General features: G+C 47.1%; 1 protein-coding gene across 4 annotated transcripts in view; it reads right to left on the bottom strand.

Annotated features, from left to right (window-relative positions):
- Nucleotides 1–20113, bottom strand: part of LOC147114265 (protocadherin-1-like) — a 467184-nt gene that overhangs the window by 29936 nt on the left and 417135 nt on the right. Inside the window, exon 4 of one of the 4 annotated variants that reach the window (XM_085995952.1) lies at nt 19015–19067. The exons of the other annotated variants lie outside the window; for them this stretch is intronic. Coding sequence (XP_085852078.1) covers nt 19015–19067 — 53 coding nt within the window. The remainder of the gene's footprint in view (nt 1–19014; nt 19068–20113) is intronic. 4 annotated transcript variants of the gene reach the window in all.

The following is a 20113-nucleotide window of genomic DNA, read 5'->3' as shown; positions in this document are numbered from 1 at the left end:
GAGGGAGAGAGTGAGAGAGAGAGACAGAGAGGGAGTGAGAGGAAAAGAGAGATGGACAGAGACACAGACAGAGAGAGACAGACAGACACAGACAGACACAGACAGAGACAGGGAGAGGGTGCTATAGAGTGAGAGGGAGTGAGAGACAGAGAATGAGAGAGAAAGAGAGAGAGACAGACAGAGCGAGAGGGTGAGATAGGATGAGGGTGAGAGTGAGAGACAGGGAGAGATGGAGAGAGAGAATGAGAGGTAGACAGAGACAGACAAACAGACAGAGAGCGAGAGAGAGACTGGCCACCAAATCAGTATAATTTTAGTGATTTTAATTCTCCTGTAGAACAGATTTAATTGAAGACAAATCTATTTTAACAATTATATTTGATTGAAAGAATTTATATTGTTTTTAAATGTCAATGTTTATGGGTCTGCCAATGTCTTATATGTTGCATTTCAAATGGATGCATGTTAAAGGAACAATCATTATAGAAAGGTACCATATATAATGGGACACTGTGAAGTGTCAGATCTGAAAATAGCAACCGTTTTAAAATCAATTTCATTTCAAAGTAACAAACTCCCCTACTGGGTTTAAGAATATTGCTGCCGTCACAGACTTTGGATAATGTGTACACCTGGGACCATCTTTAAAAGTCTATTCATATTTAACACCCCCTGTTTTCTTCCCTTCCTCTCCTGAAGGATGTGATTCATGCCTCGAGTACGGTTTCATTGGTATCAGCTGGACGCCAGTGCCTCACCCAATGGCCCTTCGTTGCGTGTCAACCTACACAGTGCCTGTCAGCAGGCTTTTGAACTGTGAGGGCAGCATCAAGCCTGATTCAAGCGCCACGCTGCATATACTTTCTGGAAGGAGTCACTGGACTGCAGTCAGGAGCAGAAACCTTGTCCATTTGCCCATCACCACCGCCCCCCCCCCCCCACCCCCGTGCTTGCTAGCTTACACTGGCTCTAGGTCCACCAGCGCATCAAATTTAGTAGTCTCATTCTTGTTTTCAAATCCCTCTGTGGCCTCACCCCTCCCTAGCACTGTAATCTCCTCCAGCCCCACAACCCTCCGAGAACTCTGCGCTCCTCCAACTCTGGCCCCTTGTGCATTCCCGACTTCCTTTGCCTCACCATTGGTGGCCGTATCTTCAGCAGTCTAAGCTTCAAGCTCTGGATTTCCCTCACTAAAGCTCTCCGCCTCTCCGCCTCCTTAAATCCTACCTCTTTGGCCAAGCTTTTGGTCACCTGTCCTAATGGGCTGCATTTTCATTGAGGAGGCGGGTAGGAGGCGGGACTACAACTTTCGGGGTTGTAGTCCCGCCTCCATCGAGTTGTAGCCAACCCACGTGATTTTGACTTGATTGACCTTGTTGAGCCCGCCCAGCAGGCTCAGCAGGCCAATTAAGGGCCTCCTGGCAACAGGTGACATCACAGATTGATATTTCATCTGTCAAGACCTTTTGACAGATGAAATATCAGCGTTTGACAGCTGTTTGAAGCTGTCAAGCACTGACAATCTGTCCTCCAAGTTAATTCCTTCCTCTCAGGATGATTTAGAGATCTCTCCGGAACGGAAAGCTGAATGCTGCAATTTTTTGACAGATCGCAGCCATTCTACTTTCTGTGCCGGTGAGATGAGGGACTCCCGAGACCTGAAGGAAGGAAGGCTGTAAAGGTAAGTAAAACTTCTTTAAATACTTTAAACACACCAAACACACTTACCTCTGCACTCATGCACCCATCACTCACCTGAACACCGGCCATCTCGACCCCTCCAAGCCCTTCAGCCCGACGGCCCGCCTCGCTAACTTGCCGTGGTTTGGAGCCGTCGGGAATCCCACACTTCAAGAATGAAAATAGGGATTAGGCTAAAAACTGCCTGTTAACTACCTGTTAACAGGCAGTTAATTGGCACTAATCCCCTTCCCGCCTCGGGGAGGCAGGCCCCAGTGCGGGTCGGGTACCCGCCTACTTTGAAACTGGCATGGAGGCGGGTTGGGTTCGTGCCCCCCGATTTCAGGATTTTAACCCCCGACATGCCTCCAATCCCGCCTCCACGGCCCAATGAAAATCCTGTCCAATGTCTCTGTCTTTGGGCTGGTGTCAAATCTTTTGCTCCCGTGAAGCGTCTTGCGACGGTTCACCACGTTAAAGGTGCTATATAAATGTAATCTCTTGTTGTTGACTGATATTTCTGCTCCCTAGCCCGGGGGCATCGAAGGCTAATGTAGCTCAACACAAACTTAGCTCCACACTGGGGAAGCTGTTAATGAACTGGGTCATCAGGGGCCATTCTCTGGATTTGTTTTAATAGTAAATTTGTCTACAGTGAAATGAAGCAGAAAGACATAATGAGACCAATCAATTGTTGAGGAGCTACAGTTGGCTTCTTGCACTCCTGGAGCTGCGAGGGGAAGAGGAAAAATCAGTCAAGGTTCCTGGCTTTAAGTGCTATTATACTTGCCATAGAGGGAGTGCAACAAAGGTTCACTAGATTGATTCCTGAGAAGAGACAGCTGTCCTATGGAGAGATTGAGCCTATAATCTCTGGAGTTTAGAAGAATGAGAGGTGATCTCATTGAAAAGTATAAAATCCTTAGAGGGCTTGACAGGGTAGATGATGAGAGGCTGATTCCCCTGGCTGGGGAGTCTAGAACTAGGCGTCATAGTTTCAGGATAATGGGTCGGCCATTTAGGACTGAGATGAGGAGAAATTTCTTCACTCAGAGAGTTGTGAATCTTTGGAATTCTCTATCACAGAAGGCTGTGGATGCTGAATATATTCAAGGCTGAGATCATTTATTAACGACAGATGATGGCATAGAAAGTCATATATCCAAATTTGCTGATGATAGGTGGAATTGTAGGCAGTGTAGATGGAAACATAAAATTACAAAGGGATATCAACAGATTAAATGAATGGGTAAAACTGTTGCAAAAAGATTTCAATGTAGGCAAATATGAGGTCATCCACTTTGGACCTAAAAAGGATAGAACAGGGTACTTTCTAAATGGTGAAAGGCTAAAAACAGTGGCGGTCCAAAGAGACTTGGGGGTCCAGGTACATAGATCATTAAAATGTCATGAACAGGTACAGAAAATAATCAAAAAGGCTAATGGGATGCTGGCCTTTATATCTAGAGGACTAGAATACAAGGGGGCAGAAGTTATGCTGCAGTTATACAAAGCCCTGGTTAGACCACACCTGGAGCACTGGGAGCAGTTCTGGGCACCACACCTTAGGAAGGATATATTGGCCTTGGAGGGAGTGCAGCGCAGGTTTACCAGAATGATACCCAGGCTTCAAGGGTTAAGTTACGAGGAGAGATTACACAAATTAAGGTGGCATTCCATGAAATTTAGAAGTTTAAGGAGGTGATCTTATCAAAGTTTTCAAGATATTACGGGGAACAGAAAGAGAGAAACTATTTTCACTGGTTGGGGATTCTAGAACTAGGGAGCATTGTCTAAATATTTGAGCCAAACCTTTCAAGAGTGAAATTAGGAAACGCTTCTACGCACAAAGGGTGGTAGAAGTTTGGAGCTCTCTTTCGTAAATGGCAATTGATGCTAGATCAATTGTTAATTTTAAATCAGAGATGGATAACTTTCTGTTTGCCAAATGTATTAAGGGATATGGGTCAAAAGCAGGTATATGGAGTTAGGTCGCAGATCAGCCATGATCTCATTGAACAGCAGAACAGGCTCGAGGGGCTGAATGGGCTACTCCTGTTCCTATGAGAGATTTTTGGACACTAAAGGAATTGAGGGATATGGGGATCCGGCGGGAAGGTGGAGTTAATGCAGAAGATCAGCCGTGATCTTATTGAATGGCAGGGCAGGCTCGATGGGCCGTATGGTCTACTCCTGCTCCTATTTCTTATGTGTGTGATTTTTTTTTCCCCGCTGGAATGTACAATGATGGGATATGTTGGGAGGCCACATGATCGCCTGAGTCAGAAGGCTGTGGGTTCAAGCCCCACTCCAGAAACTTGACCACATAATCTACATTGACCCTTCAGTGCAGTGCTGAGGGAGTGCTGCACTGTCGGAGGTGCCGTCTTTCGGATGAGACGTCAACCGAGGCCCCGTCTGCCCTCTCAGGTGGATGTAAAAGATCCCATGGCACCATTTTAAAGAAGAGCAGGGGAGTTCTCCCCGGTGTCCTGGCCAATATTTATCCCTCAACCAACGTCGCTGAAAAACAGGTTATCCGGACATTGTCACATTGCTGTTTGTGGGAGCTTGCTGTACGCAAATTAGCTGCCGCGTTTCCTACATTACAACAGCGACTACCCTTCAAAAAAGTACTTTATTGGCTGTAAAGTGCTTTGGGATGTTCTGAGGTCATGAAAGGTGTTATACAGATGCAAGTCTCTTTTTTTCATGGCTCACATAGTCTATGCTCATCCATGACAAGTGAACACTTGGATGAGGGAAAGCGAGAAAAAGAGAGGGGTGGTAATGGGAGGTGGAGCAGAGAAAAAGGGAAGAAATTGATAAAACAACAAAATGAAAATCAAGATAGATGTACTCTCTCTCTATGAAACTGCTGGTGGACAGTGTCAACAGGCATGGCTTACTGCTAACAAATAAACAGTACTTAATGGACACGTATAGACTGTTTATTCACATGAGATAATCCACATTGATTTCAGCTTAAAACAACATAAACAGACACGCAGAAGTAAAGCACAACCCAAGCACTGAAGACAATCATGGGAATCTCCTGTAAACTGAATTGAAGATACTCATTTTCTTTTAGTATCAGAAACCATGTCAGTGGCAGTGGTATCACACAGTGATCTGATCTCCCGATGGCATTAACACGGAGATAAGCTAATAGTGCCTCATCATATCCGAGAGGATGATCCTTATCAATGTGAAGGGCTGTTCAATAACTTCCTATCTGTCTCCCCCTCTGTTCAGCTGTAATGGCAAGTGTGCAGATTTCCTTCAAAGACTGCTCTGGCTCCAGGCAAAAATCACAAAGGGAATCTCTTCCGTGTTTGCATTATTTTACTTCCACGTGTCTAGAAACAGATGTGTAAGCTTTCCAGATGTTTACTTTGTAAACGCACTGCCTGCTGTGATACGGGTAAGGAAGATCCCGAGCCTGAGCCTGAGCCCTCGGCTGTGCTAAATCAGTTGTTCGGTGATACTGTTTAATGCTTCACACAGCTTTTCCCTCCCTCCCTCTTCAGATACATGCACAGAGTACAATAAATTGGAGTCAACTGGGGCGATTTTGCCAGCCCTGGGGAGGCGGGACTGCTGGGAAAATGGCAGAATTTGGGGGTGGGTGCCCAACCCGCCTCCGTGCCATCTTCCCAGGAGGTGGGTAGCCGACCCACACCGGGATCCCGTCTCCTGGAGGCGGGAAGGTGATTACAGCCACTTAACTGCCTGTTAACAAGTAGTTAACAGGCAGTTAAGATGATTCTCCCCATTTTTCCAGCAGAAGCGCGGGCTTCCCGACGTCGGGAATCCCCGCCAGGGTCACCGAGGTGAGCAGTGGGTCTGTGGGGGTCTGCGGGGCGCAAAAGTGCGTTGTGGAGGTAAGTGATGGGTGCAAGTGTGGAGAGGTGAGTATGTGAGGAGAGTGAAAAGTGATAGAAAATGTTTACTTAAATGTTTCTTCCCGCAGGCTTCAACAGTTGGGGAACCGGAGACTCCGGCATCTCACCGGCAGAGATAACAGATGGCTGCTGCATTCTCCGATGCTCAGCAGATAGGTTTGATGAGCCTTGAATACAAGGGCTCACCAAACAACAGAGAATGTCAGTGTTTGACAGCTTCACAGAGCTGTCAAACGATGACAATTCGTCTGTCAAAAATTTTTGACAGATGAATCGTCACTCGCTGACGTTCTCTGTAACCAGCTTACCCTTAATTGGCCTGCTAAGCCCGCTGGGCGGACTTAACAAGGTCAATCAAGGGAAAATAGCGTGGGTTGGCCACAAGTCGATGGAGGCGGGACTAAAACCCAACAAGCAGCAGTCCCCATTAGTAAAATCACCCCCAACTTCCCTGAAGAGAAGTGACCAACAAAAAAAAACTCAAGGGTTCCTGCTCCTGCTTGCTACAGTGTATTGGTTATGTTACCAGACTAGTGATAGAGAAGAGTCCTCACCTTCCACCCCACCAGCCTCCACATTCAACGGATCATTCTCCGCCATTTCCGCCACCTCCAGCGTGATCCCACCAAACACATCTTCCCCTCCCCTCCCCTTTCAGCATTCTGAAGGGACCGTTCCTTCTGCAACACCCTGGCCCGCTCCTCTATCACCCACCACACTCACTCCCCTTCCCACGGCACCTTCCCGTGCAAGTCCAGGAGATGCAACACCTGCCCTTTTACCTCCTCCCTTCCCACCGTCCAGGGCCCCAAACACTTCTTCCAGGTGAAACAGCGATTTACTTGTACTTCTTTCAATTTGGGGAGACCAAAAGCAGATCGGGTGACCACGTTGCGAAACACCTCCGTTCAGTCCGCAAGTGTCGCCTGTCACTTTAATTCTCCGCTCCCCTCGCACTCTGATCCCTCTGACCTCGGCCTCTTACACTGTTCCAATGAAGCTCAATGTAAGCTCGAGGAACAGCACCTCATCTTTCAATTAGGCACTTTACAGCCTCCTGGCCTCAACATTGAGTTCAACAATTGCAGGTCATAAACTCTGCCCCCATTTTTTCAGACAGCAGCTGTTGCTGATGTTTCTGATATTCCCATTTTCACCTCCTCTAGACCCATCTTTTGTTTCTTTACTTGTCCCATTACCATCTCCTTTTGCCTTGCACCATCATTTAATCTCTCCTACCCCATCACAGACTTTCCCTTCTCCCTTTTGTTCTTTCCTCTTCTCCCCCCTTTCCCTGCCTCTGTACTTACTTAAATCCTGTAACATCTCTAACTTTTTCCGGTTCTGGTTAAAGTCATCGACCTGAAACGTTAACTCTGTTTCTCTCTCCACAGATGCTGCCTGACCTGCTGAGTGTTTCTAGCATTTTCTGGTTTTTTTTAGTGATAGAGAAGCCAAGACTGATAATCCAGACCAACCAAACCATTGCCTAGCCAAAAGTTACCTCAACAGTCTCCCACATACAACTCCCCAGGACAACAATCGTCCAGAAGCGCTTTGGAGTGTCCTGAGAGACACGATAAAAGCGCAAAAAAAAATACAAGACCCTTTCCTTCGAATTGAAAGTCTACTGAAGGGTTAAAGATGCAGGGAAGACAAACAGGCCCGTTCCATTTTAGAAGCACCACGGGCACAGAGGAAGGTGAAAGGTTCTGTGGAAGGATGGGAGGGGCCTCAATTGGAGCATAAACACTGGCATGGACTAGTTGGGACGAATGGCCTGTGACATGAATCAACTGAGTGGCCTGCGGGTGGCGCTGTCCAGGGAGTGTATAAATACTCGGGCACGGGCCCAGCTTGTGCAGGACATTCTTAACAGGAACTAGTGAAGGACACAACTAGACCTCCATGTTGTAAAACAGTTGATTAAAGCTTTGTTTAATGCTTAGACCAAGTGCCTAGTAGTTTTCTTACGTCAGCCTGTTTCTGTGTTGTAAATTCTATGTAGTTTTAAGTAATGTTATTCCCTTCTCACATGCTGCATGGCGCCTCCTATCCGTGATTTCCCTGCCTGGCTTCTTAGAGAAATTCACGGTGGTGACTATTTAAAAAAAAAATTGCATCTCAGATCTTTTCCCTGTGTGTTAGTTAATCCTTCCAAGCCTTCGATTACTTTATATGTACAGCGATACTGTTTACTGCCTCACACAGCTTTTCCCTCCCTCTCCAGCATCCACTCCGGTAGTGCAACCACAATTCGCATTAGGATAATTAACCTGTCCATTTTTCCAGTACAGCTGCTGCTGATCTCCAAATGCATGCACAATTACAGAAGGCCAGCAGAACCTGAAGAACAAAGGCACCGGGCGGGCTAGGCTCACTAGCATTGGCGTTAGTTTGCAGTGTTTCCTCTCTTCGATTCCACCCCTCCCACTCCACTGTTCAAAACCCGAGAACAACATGTAAAACTTGGTCGCCCCTTCCCCCCTCTTCTCGCGTTCAGTCAATCTCAGCCCAAGCTGCTTTTAAACTCGCCGGGGGCTACTAGTGGCAGCAGAGGGTCACTGCGACAATCCAGTTCACACAGCAGCAGTGGTGCAAGCGTCGACGGGAGTTTTGATTGATATTTTCCGCTGGTCGGGGCCCGCATAAATAGGATGTTCTGGTTTTATTGCTGTAGGAAATTACATCTACTCAGCTGGCAAATTGACCAAAATCCATCCCTCCAGTAACGCTGCTGTTCGCTGTGGCTGTCTGATCACAGGCCCCGTAATATAATGTAGATCACTTGTAATAGTATTTAACCATACTCTTTCCATTTGAATGGCATGTTTCAAGCCTCGCTCGGTCATTTTTGTTCTTTGTCTCACCAATTTTCTCCTCTCCTCTCCCCCTCCCCTGGTCATGGGGGAGCTCGTGCTCAGATACAATTCAGTCACTCTCTGGTATCGCGTTTACATAGGATATACAGCACAGAAACAGGTCATTCGGCCCAACCAGTCCATGCTGGTGTTTATGCTTCACTCGAGCCTCCTCCCGTCTTTCCTCATCTAAATCTATCAGCATAACCCTCTATTCCTGTCTCCCTCCTATGCTTGTCCAGCCTCCTCTTAAATGCATCCATACTTTTCGCTTCAACCACTCCCTGTGGTAGCGAGTTCCACATTCCCACCACTCTCTGGGTAAAGAAGTTTCTTCTGAATTCCCTGGTGGATTTCTTGGTGACTATCTTATATTGATGGCCTCTAGTTATGCTCTTCCCCATAAGTGGAAAAACTCTCTCTGTATCCACTCTATCAGAACCTTTAATAATTTTAAAGACCTCTATTAGGTCACCCCTCAGCCTTTTTTTCAAAAGAAAAGTGACCCAGCCTGTTCATCCTTTTCTGATAGGTGTACCCTCGCATTTCTGGTATCATCCTTGTAAATCTTTTCTGCACCCTCTCCAGTGCCTCTATATCCTTTTCATAATATAGCATTCCATAGGCATGCCTAAGACAAATGTGCGTTGGTAACTATTCCACTGCCGGAGGGCATCACAGCCAACGCCCGCCCACTTCGGTACTCACCTGGCGTCCACCCAGGTGTAGCAGAGGTCAAGATTAGGGTCATTTCTCCAGTCCTTAGGCCACCAACATTGAGCCCAATCTGAGCACCTTCTGGCTGGTGATGCTGCTATCTGCTGTGGCTGTCTGACTGCAGACCCTATAATGTAATGTATCCACCGTGGCTCAGTGGGTAGCACACCTGCCTCTGAGTCAGAAGGTTGTGGGTTCATAGTTCCACTCCAGAAACTCCAGCACAGCCATCTAGGACTGGCATTCCCAGTACAGTACTGAGGGGAGGGGTAGCTACACTGTCAGAGGTGCCGTCTTTCACCTGAGACGTTAAGCAGAGGGTCTTCGCAGGAGATGTTAAACCTTGTCTGCCCTCTCAGGTGGATGTACAAGATCCCACAGCCACTATTCCTCAAAGAAGATCAGGGGAGTTCTCCTTGGTATCCTGGCCAATATTTATCCCTCAATCAACACAGCTAAAAAACGCAGTGGGCCTGGAAAAAATCTACGCACTTACCTGCTGGCTCCGTAGGTCCCGAGACTTGCGATCCCAGGCCTCTGCTCTATGGAATGCGCAGAGGCCCAGGGGCGCAGGCGGCTCGCAAGCGTCCCTGGGATCACGTGGGCCATGGGAAAGCAATCAAAGAAGGGAATCCCTTTTGACAGATCTGTCAAATGTATGAATGGGGATCACATTTAAAAACACAGGTAAACATTAAATTAAAAAATTTTAAATCACGTATTTAAAAACATTACATTAAATATTTTAAACAAAAATTCAATTTTTTTGAAAAAACTAATTAAAATTTTTTACTGGGCTAAAAATAAACTTACCTTTTTTAAAAGTATTTTTAAATTATAAATGAGTGAAAATGTTTTTTTTTAACTCTCATGCTGGTAAAAGCAGGCCTTACGCAAGCTTTCACCAGGCATAAGATTTTGAAAGGTTTTCAGCGGGCGGAGGTTGTGCAGAAAGCGGAACTCTCCGCCCGCGGAGGCCCTTCTCCCGGGCAGGCGGGGGATCTGTCAAGAGGATTACCAACAGATCGCAAGTGCCGGGTTTTCAGCGTGTGCGCTTCGCCTGCCCTTAACCCGGCACTCGCGCAGCCCCTCTGCGTGCTTGCACACCTCGTTACGCACCCGTGGGGGTCGCAAATCCAGTTCACCATCTGGTCATTATCACATTGCTGTTCGTGGGAGCTTGCTGTGCGCAGATTGTCTGCCGCGTTTCCCCACATTACAACAGTGACTACACTTCAAAAAAGTACTTCATTGGTTGTAAAGCGCATTGGGACGTCCGGAGGTCGTGAAAGGCGCTAGAGAAATGCAAGTTCTTCATTTCTTTCAGCCCTCCCACTGCTGACTTAAGCTAACTTAACAGAGAACAGGCATCAAACCTGCAGCCGTGTGTGTGTGTGTGTGTGTGTGTGTGTCGTAGTTCTATACCATTTACCAACTGAGTCTGCGTAACTGTGATACACTCTGTCTCCGATCTCTTTCCAAAAGAGCACCCGATATGACAATGACAGGCTCGCTGCACCCAAATGAGTCGACTGTGCTCCTGATTCTCAAATAGCCGAGACACACCGCAACCTTCCAAGCTGCGGATGGGTTAAGCACTGTATGCAACAAACCCAATTATAACTTATCTGCGCTTAAATTAAAATCCCTGTCGCTTCGTTCAGCTAACAAATGATGGCTATATATTTGTCATGCGGTTAGTGCGGAGAGACGCTGGCTCTGTGTGAGACTCCTCCAGTTCACTTGCTACGAAGAGGCTAATCAATCCCTGTTACAGGGACAGCAGCTCTAAGCCCCAGCTCTATCTGTTCTGTCCCAGTGTTCTTGTCCTGATCAATGGGTGGCAATGGCAATGTAGGTAGCATCGACTGGGGAAGTCACTGATGATTGAGCACGCACTTGAAGGGCCATCAATACTTTGCACTCTGCCTCATTTCAATCTTTATTTTCCAAACTCGTCGAGACAGAAGCAAGCAGCAAGATCACAGTGCACAGGAGCAAGCTGGTGCGGGTGTTAGGGTGCTGGACATGCACCAGTGTCAAGCTGTGAAGCGCCGTGGGACATTTCACTACATTAAAGGCGCTATATAAATGCAAGTTGTTGCTGTTGCTGTGGAATGAGCTTTTTTCTTAAATAATAAAAACAGAAAACACTGGAAACACTCAGCAGGTCAGGCAGCCTCTGTGGAGAGAGAAACAGAGTTAACGTTTCAAGTCGGTGACCTTTGGTCAGAACCTGAACCGTTGACTCTGTTTCTCTCTCCACAGATGCTGCCTGTCCTGCTGAGTGTTTCCAGCATTTTCTCTTTTTATTTCAGATTTCCAGCATCCGCAGTATTTTGCTTTTGTATTAGAGCCTTTTTTCCCTCCCTCCGGCTCTGTTCCTCCTTATATATTTGTTCATCTGTAACATCTTTCGGTTCAAGCCAAGGATCGTAGAACCGAAACATTTAACCCAACCCTTTTTTTCATCTCTCCACAGATGCTGCCTGACCGGCTGAGGATTTCATGCCTTTACATTTCCAGCATCTGCAGTATCTTGCTTCTTTTTTTCCGTCCTTAAAAATCCAACTGATTCACTAATTGCTCTCGGGGAAGGGAAGGGAGCTTCCCTACCTTGATCCAGTTTGACCCACATGTGGACTCCACTATGTGCTTGACTCTTACTGCCTTCAGGGCAACTAGGGAATGGGCAATAAATCCTTGCCTTACCAGTGCTGCCCATAGCTCAAAAAGAAGAAAAAGAGTACTGTGGCCGCCCCGGGGAGCGGTATTGTTGAACAGAATCATAGAACCACAGAAAACTGTGGCAGAGAAGGAGGCCCTTCGGCCCATCGTGTATGTGCCGGATGAAAAAGAGCCATCCAGCCTAATCCCACTTTCCAGCTCTTGGTCCGTAGCCCTGTAGGTTACGGCACTTCAAGTTCATTTCCGAGTACTTTTTAAATGTGGTGAGGGTTTCTGCCTCTACCACCCTTTCAGGCAGTGAGTTCCAGACCCCCACCACCCCCTGGGTGAAAAAAGTTCTCATCAACTCCCCTCTAATCCTTCTACCAATTACTTTAAATCTGTGCCCTCTGGTTATTGGCCTCTCTGCTAAGGGAAATAGGTCCTTGCTGTCCACTCTATCTAGGCCCCTCATAATTTTATACACCTTAATTAAACCTCCCCACAGCCTTCTCTGTTCCATGTCATTCCATACTGCAATGAGGCTCTAGAATATGGAAATCATGCATTGATTTGATAAATAAAAGTCCCCCAAAGTTTTTCTGGGTGGAACTGAGGCATTTTCTGGGTAGTTACACCTCCTAGTGTGGAACTGAGGCATTCGAGGGGGTTCCCATGTCTATCCCTGCCTGCCTTCCATTGGTTCTTAGCCAAGGCGAGTGTCTCACCTCCTGACTCCCCAAAGCCTTTCCACCATCTACAAGGCACAAGGCACAAGTCAGGAGTGTGATGGAATACTCTCCACCTGCCCGGATGAGTGCAGCTCCAACAACACTCAAGAAGCTTAACACCATCCAGGACAAAGCAGCCCGCTTGATTGGCACCCCATCCACCACCTTAAACATTCACTCCCTCCACCACCGGCACACCGTGGCTGCAGTGTGTACCATCTACAAGATGCACTGCAGCAACTCACCAAGGCTTCTTCGGCAGCACCTCCCAAACCCGCGACCTCTTCCACCTAGAAGATCAAGGGCAGCAGGTGCATGGGACCACCACCACCTCCAACTTCCCCTCCAAGTCACACACCATCCTGACTTAGAAGTATATCGCCGATCCTTCATCGTCGCTGGGTCAAAATCCTGGAACTCTCTCCCTAACAGCACTGTGGGAGTACCGTCACCACACGGACTGCAGCGGTTCAAGAAGGCGGCTCACCTCCACCTTCTCAAGGGCAACTAGGGATGGGCAATAAATGGACCAGAGAAGGTGGGGGTGGGGTGGGCGGTGAGAGGAGGTTGGGTTTGTAGTCAGCCCGGGATTCCTAACCCCTAACCATGCTCTGGTGGCTCCTGTCGAGGGTGTTGAGGATATGATTCAAGCACAGCCGTGATGCCGGCCTATTCACACCCAACATCTTCAGAAAAAGAGTGAGGTGGGGTGGAGGAGCAATGTAAGGGGAAAAAAAATGTCTCAACTGTTTTCGCATTGAAGAAAATTCAGCTCATGGCCCCAAAGTAGCAGCTTGTGCCAGCAGGAGCAAACATCTCCTTTGACCACACTGCCAGCATTAGCTGAATGGAGCGGAAAATGAAACACATCTCTCTCAGCTCCCCCGGCGGCATTACCAGCTCGCTTACACGGCAGCGCTGTCACCACCCAGGGCTGACATAGCCCTAGAACCTAGTGAATGCATTAATCTGCAAGAGACATCAGCATTTCAAACCTTAGTAAGCAACTGAATCTATTTTTAAAATCTACATAACAAAAGGTGACGTGTTTGCATGGTGCTTCCGCACGTCGCCCAGAATCCCCTCAAATTGCTCCACATACAATGAGCTACTTTGACTATTATGATGTCAGGCAAGTGTGGCAGCCAGACTTAGTGCACACCATGATCCCACAAACGACGACGAGATGAGCAACCAGCAAATCTGCCCCTGCCGGCGTTGGGTTGAATGGGATTGTGGGCAAGGGTCACCAGGAGGACTTCAAGCTCTTCTTCGACTAGCGCTAAAGGATTTTTCCATGTCCACCCGAAAAAGCAGACAGGACTCGAATTTAATGGCTCGTCTGAAGTCCGATAGTGCAGGACTCCCTCTGGCGTGTTAGAGAGAGAGAGAGCGAGAGAGAGAGTGAGGTGAACTCCACAAGCCCCGCAGTTCGGGTTCAAGCGAGAGCGCTACTAACTGAGCCAAGCTTATATTTATGCAAACTCACTGGAAGTTAGAAGATTTCTCCCCCCTGAATTAGCAAAGCCTATTAATTTCTGAAGCAAGCTTTGATGAATAAGCCGTTTCCATTCATCACACTCTCTACCTGATTAGAATGCGAGTGAAATTTTTCAGAGCAGTTTTGTGCTGCATGGACTGAATGAACTATATGGAGGCTGTCCAAACTCATTAAAGTCAACACTCTCCACAGGAATCAGATAATGCATTGATATGGCCAGCCCGGATCCTGTCTGTGTCGTGATGTGGATTGACACAGCTTACTTAACTCCAATTAGTGCGGGGGGGGGGGGGGAGGGGGGAGGGGGAGGGGTGCGGGGGAAGAGAGATATAGAAAGAGAGAGAGAAGGAGAGATAGAAAAAGAGAGAGAGATGGGGAGATAGAAAGATAGGGAGAGACAGAGAGAGGGGGGAGATAGGGGGAGATAGAGAGAGAGGGGCAGGAAAGAGGAGGAGATAGAGAGAGAGAGGGGGAGATAGTGACAAAAAGAGAAAGTGAGATAGAGAAAAGAGAAAGATAGATTAGAGATAGAAAAACATAGAAACATAGAAGATAGGAGCAGGAGTAGGCCATTCGGCCCCTCGAGCCCGCTCCGCCATTTAATGAGGTCATGGCTGATCATCCAAATTCAGTACCCTGTCCCTGCTTTCTCCCCATATCCCTTGATCCCTTTAGCCTTAAGAAATATATCTAACTCCTTCTTGAATATATTTAATAAGTTGGCCTCAACTGCCTTCTGTGGTAGAGAATTCCACAGGTTCACCACTCTCTGGGTGAAGAAATTCCTCCTCATCTCAGTCCTAAAGGGCCTACCCCTTATCCTTAGACTGTGACCCCTGGTTCTGGACTCCCCGCCATCGGGAACATCCTTCCTGCATCTAGTCTGTCTAGTCCTGTTAGAATTTTATAAGTTTCAATGAGATCCCCTCTCATTCTTCTAAACTCTAGCGAATATAAGCCTAATCGACCCAATCTCTCTTCATACGTCATTCCTGCCATCCCAGGTAGCAGTCTGGTGAATCTTCGCTGCACTCCCTCCATGGCAAGAACATCCTTCCTCAGATAAGGCGACCAAAACTGCACGCAATACTCAAGGTGTGGTATCACCAAGGCCCTGTACAACTGTAGCAAGACATCCTTGCTCCTGCACTCGAATCCTCTCGCTATGAAGGCCAACATACCATTTGCCTTCTTAACCACCTGCTGCACCTGCATGCTTACCTTCAGCGACTGGTGCACAAGGACACCAGGTCTCGTTGCACTTCCCCTTCTCCCAATCTATTGCCGTTCAGATAATAATCTGTCTTCCTGTTTTTGCCACCAAAGTGGATAACCTCGCATTTATCCACATTATACTGCATCTGCCATGCAGCTGCCCAATCACCCAACCTGTCCAAATCATCCTGGAGTTTCTCTGCAACGTCCTCACAGCACACACGCCCACCCAGCTTTGTGTCGTAAAAAAAGAGATGGAATTATAGAACCATAGAAATTTATGGCACAGAAGGAGGCCATTCGGCCCATCATGTCCATGCCGGCCGAAAAAAAGCTATCCAGCCTAATCCCACTTTCCAGCTCTTGGTCCATAACCTCGTAATTTATGGCGCTTCAAGTGCATATCCAAGTACTTTTTAAATGTGATGATTAGAGATAGATAATAAATAGATAGATAATAGATTGATAGATAGCTGATAGATGATAGAGTGATTGCACTGAACAGACGTACACAGAATTAACAACATGGAAACAGGCCATTCAGCTCAACTAGTCTTGTGTTGATGTTTATCCATCGCACGGGCAGTAACCCTAATCCCATGTGCTGCCCTGTTCCCATATCTCTCTTTTCCCCATTGCCCTCATCCACCCATCTAACCTATTCTTAGACACTGACATGGACCCCAGAATTTCCTCAGAGCCGCTTCCCCCGCTCCACTGCCATAGCTTCCCTGGAAGAGCGAAGGAAATCCCATTTACGCGTGATGTGACGGCAGCGGACTAGGAGCAGTTCCGAGAACATTCCCGGCCATGGTCTCCACTTTAATTAGCCATCTCCGGCCGTGCGTTCCACCATCCTCACAACCTTCTGGTTCTCTGTACTAAATCTCTTGCATTGAATCTGATATCTATGTCCCATCCTTCTATCTACTCTGCCCCATCCCTATTTAATTTTAAACCCCTCTGAATAAGTCACCCCTTAATTTTGCCTGTTCCAATGACAACAGTCCATTTTTACCAAGTCTTTCTTTGCATTTGTATTTGCTCACATCAGACTGGTTAATTTACTCGACCATTTCCTTTCCAACAACGAGAACACTCTTGGCTGACTGGAGGCATTTTTAGATTAGAGGAGTACAGCTGATTGCGGAAATGCAATTCTCCCACCATAAGCTGTCCTGTTAAGTGCAACCATCATTGACCCAAAGGAAGGCTCAATGAATCTGCTTTCCAGTTAATGCCGACTGGTCCAAAAAATTCAAAAGGAGCCATTCCCATACTCTGGATATCTGTATGGGAACATTAGGAACAGGAGTAGACCATTCAGCCCCTCAAGTCCACTCCACCATTCTATTAGACCATGGCTTATCTGCACCTCAACTCCAGCCTTTGCTCCATATCCCTCGATAGCCTTACCTAACAAAATTTTAAAAAATCGATCGATCTCTTGAAAGCTCCAATTGTCCCAGCGTCCAACCCCTTTTGGGGATGAGAATTCCAGATTTCTACTGCCCTTTGTATGAAAAAGTGCTTCCCCATTTCTCTCCTAAGTGACCTGACTCTAATTTTAAGAATGATCTCATTTTGATTCCTCCACCAGAGGAAGTGGTTCCTCCCTATCTACCCTATCAAATCTTTTGAACATTTTAAACAGATTTCAATCATAGAAACATAGAAGATAGGAGCAGGAGTAGGCCATTCGGCCCCTCGAGCCTGCCCTGCCATTCAATGAGATCGGGAGGGGTGCGGGGGAAGAGAGATATAGAAAGAGAGAGAGAAGGAGAGATAGAAAAAGAGAGAGAGAGATAGGGAGATAGAAAGATAGGGAGAGACAGAGAGAGGGGGGAGATAGGCAGAGATAGAGAGAGAGGGGCGGGAAAGAGGAGGAGATAGAGAGAGAGGGGGAGATAGGGAGAGATAGAGAGGGGCGGGAGAAAGGAGGAGATAGAGAGAGGGGGAGATAGTGACAAAAAGAGAAAGTGAGATAGAGAAAAGAGAAAGATAGATTAGAGATAGAAAAACATAGAAACATAGAAGATAGGAGCAGGAGTAGGCCATTCGGCCCCTCAAGCCTGCTCCGCCATTCAATGGCTGATCATCCAAATTCAGTACCCTGTTCCTGCCTTCTCCCCATATCCCTTGATCCCTTTAGCCTAAAGAAATATATCCAACTCCTTCTTGAATATATTTAATGAATTGGCCTCAGCTGCCTTCTGTGGTAGAGAATTCCACAGGTTCACCACTCTCTGGGTGAAGAAATTCCTCCTCATCTCAGTCCTAAATGGCTTATCCTTAGACTGTGACCCCTGGTTCTGGACTCCCCAACCATCGGGAACATCCTTCCAGCATCTAGTCTGTCTAGTCCTGTTAGAATTTTATAGGTTTCGATGAGATCCCCTCTCATTCTTCTAAACTCCAGCGAGTACAAGCCCAATCGACTCAATCTCTCCTCATATGTCATTCCTGCCATCCCAGGTATCAGCCTGGTGAATCTTCGCTGCACTCCTTCCATGGCAAGAACATCCTTCCTCAGATAAGGCGAGCAAAACTGCACACAATACTCAAGATGCTCACAATAATCAGGTCAGCCCTCAACCTTCTGTACTCACGGGGAATACAAGCCAAGTTTATGTAACCAGCCCTCATAATTTAACCCTCTAAGTCCTGGTATCACATGGTGGGGACCGTTAGACCTACAGAGGCTACCATCTAACACAAAAAGGAATACAAGATACTGAGGGAAATAGAGAGTGTTAATCCTGAGCACCATTTCAAGTTAGCCCAGGACGATAGGACAAGGTGGACTTAGCTGCAAACTGGGAGAAGGGCAAGCACAGAACTGATGTCGGGAAGTACTTCTTCACACAAAGAGTGAATAATATCCGGAACAAGCTTCTGAGTAGGATAGTGGAGGCAAAAACTCTGGAGTCACTCAGGACGTGGTTGAATGCTGTGATAGTGGGGCTGTAGATCCCTATGAGTGGATGTGCCAGATGGGCTGAATGGCCTCCCTCATCTAGTATTTAGTGGTGTGCTGATGTCACTCTCTCCAAACAGGGAGAAAACAAAAAAAAACAAAGTAGATAAGGGACTCTTCTTCAATTACAGGAAGTCCCCTGGAGGAGGAGCGTGTCAGTTCCATTCCAAACCATCCTCACACTGGTCTCAACCCACTGCACCGCCCAACCAGGCTGTGTCAAGGGTTGTCGCCTCTCTGGGTTTAACCAGGTGGCCCTGAAATTTCTAAGAAACAATCGGGACACCAGGCCTGGATTTCCTGATCGGCATTAACACTGGGCATCAACTCACTCAAAATGGACCGAGTATTCCGGTCAGAAAATGCAGGCTGCAAAGTCGGATTTTTGACAGCAGAAGTCAATTTCCACTCCCCTGCAATCCCACCCCCCCCCAACGCCCCCCCCCCCCCCCCCGCCATCCCACTAACTCCCGTGTCTCATGGGGCAGAGTTGGAGGCTATTAAGCTTTTCCATGAATTTGTGTCGGCAGAACTCAATCGGACTTCCCTGCCCCAGCGCCTAACTTGGTCCTTGTCTACTTTGGGCTCGAATGAATCCTGTCTGTTGAGTTTTGGAAGAAGGGCCTGTACCTGAAACCTCAACTTCTCCGTTCTCTCCGCAGATGCTGACTGACCCGCTGAGTGTTTCTCCAGCATTTACTGTTTTTTTTTGGTTTCAGATTTTCCAGCGTTTGCAGTACTTTGCTTTTTTTTTTGTTACCTGTCTGTTCTCCTTTGAACCCAGAGGTGAAAAGACCTTTTCAACATATTGTGCTGCAGAAGAGGGGGAAGAGAAAGAAAATGAACAAAGGAGAGAGATATTACATTTTTTTTTCCCTCAGGGACGGATTCTAGTCTAAGAGACAGCATTCCACACAGTCTATTCTCATTCAATTTTTACACCAGCAATCTTCCATTAGAATCCTCTAAGTACAATGCTCTTGATGTCTCTGTGGAGCTATGTGCTGCTTTAAGTCATGCTGAGTCATGCAAACCAAGAAGGAAGACAGTTTTGATCTGTGCGGAGTTGGATGCAGGAGGGGTGCTACACCTTTGAAAGTGGCAGGGCAAGTTAATGAGGCTGTTAAAAATGCACACACGGTCCTCGACTTTATCAACAGAGGCACAGAATACAGAAGCAAGGACATTATGCAAAAACCATCAAAAGAACACTGGTTAGGAAGGATGTCAAGACCTTGGAAAGGTTGCGGAGGAGATTTACCAGAATGATAGCCAGGATGAGGGACGTCAGTTACGTGGAGAGACTGGAGAAACTGGGATTGTTCTCCTCAGAGCCGAGAAAGTTATGGGGAGATTTAATAGAGGTGTTCAAAATTAAGAAGTGTTTTAGATAAGGGTAAATAAGGAGAAACTGTTTCCACTGGCCGAAGGGTCGGTAACCAGACAGAGATTTAAGTTAATTGGCAAATGAACTGGGGGGAGATGAGTAGAAATGTTTTTATGCAGCGAGTTATGGTTTGAAATGCACTGTCTGAAAGGGTGCTGGAGGCAGGATATGAAAACAAGGATGAGAATTTTAAAATCGAGGCGTTGCTTAGCCAGAAGTCAATGTAGGTCAGCGAGCACAGGGGTGATGGGTGAACGGGACTTGGGGCGAGTTAGGACACGGGCAGCAGAGTTTTGGATGCTCTCAAGTTTACGTAGGGTAGAATGTGGGAGGCCGGCCAGGGGTGCATTGGCGTAGTCAAGTCTGGAGGTAACAAAGGCATGGATGAGGGTTTCAGCAGCAGATGAGCTGAGGCAGGGGTGGAGTCAGGTACACAAGGGCTACCCGCACCCCGCAAGACTTAGAACCTTCT

Source organism: Somniosus microcephalus, chromosome 8 (assembly GCF_052327205.1).
Source record: "Somniosus microcephalus isolate GS21.2 chromosome 8, FLI_Smic_1.0, whole genome shotgun sequence".
Taxonomy (NCBI): domain Eukaryota; kingdom Metazoa; phylum Chordata; class Chondrichthyes; order Squaliformes; family Somniosidae; genus Somniosus; species Somniosus microcephalus.
The sequence above is the reverse complement of the archived record's forward strand: the minus strand, read 5'-3'. Positions and strand labels throughout refer to the sequence as shown.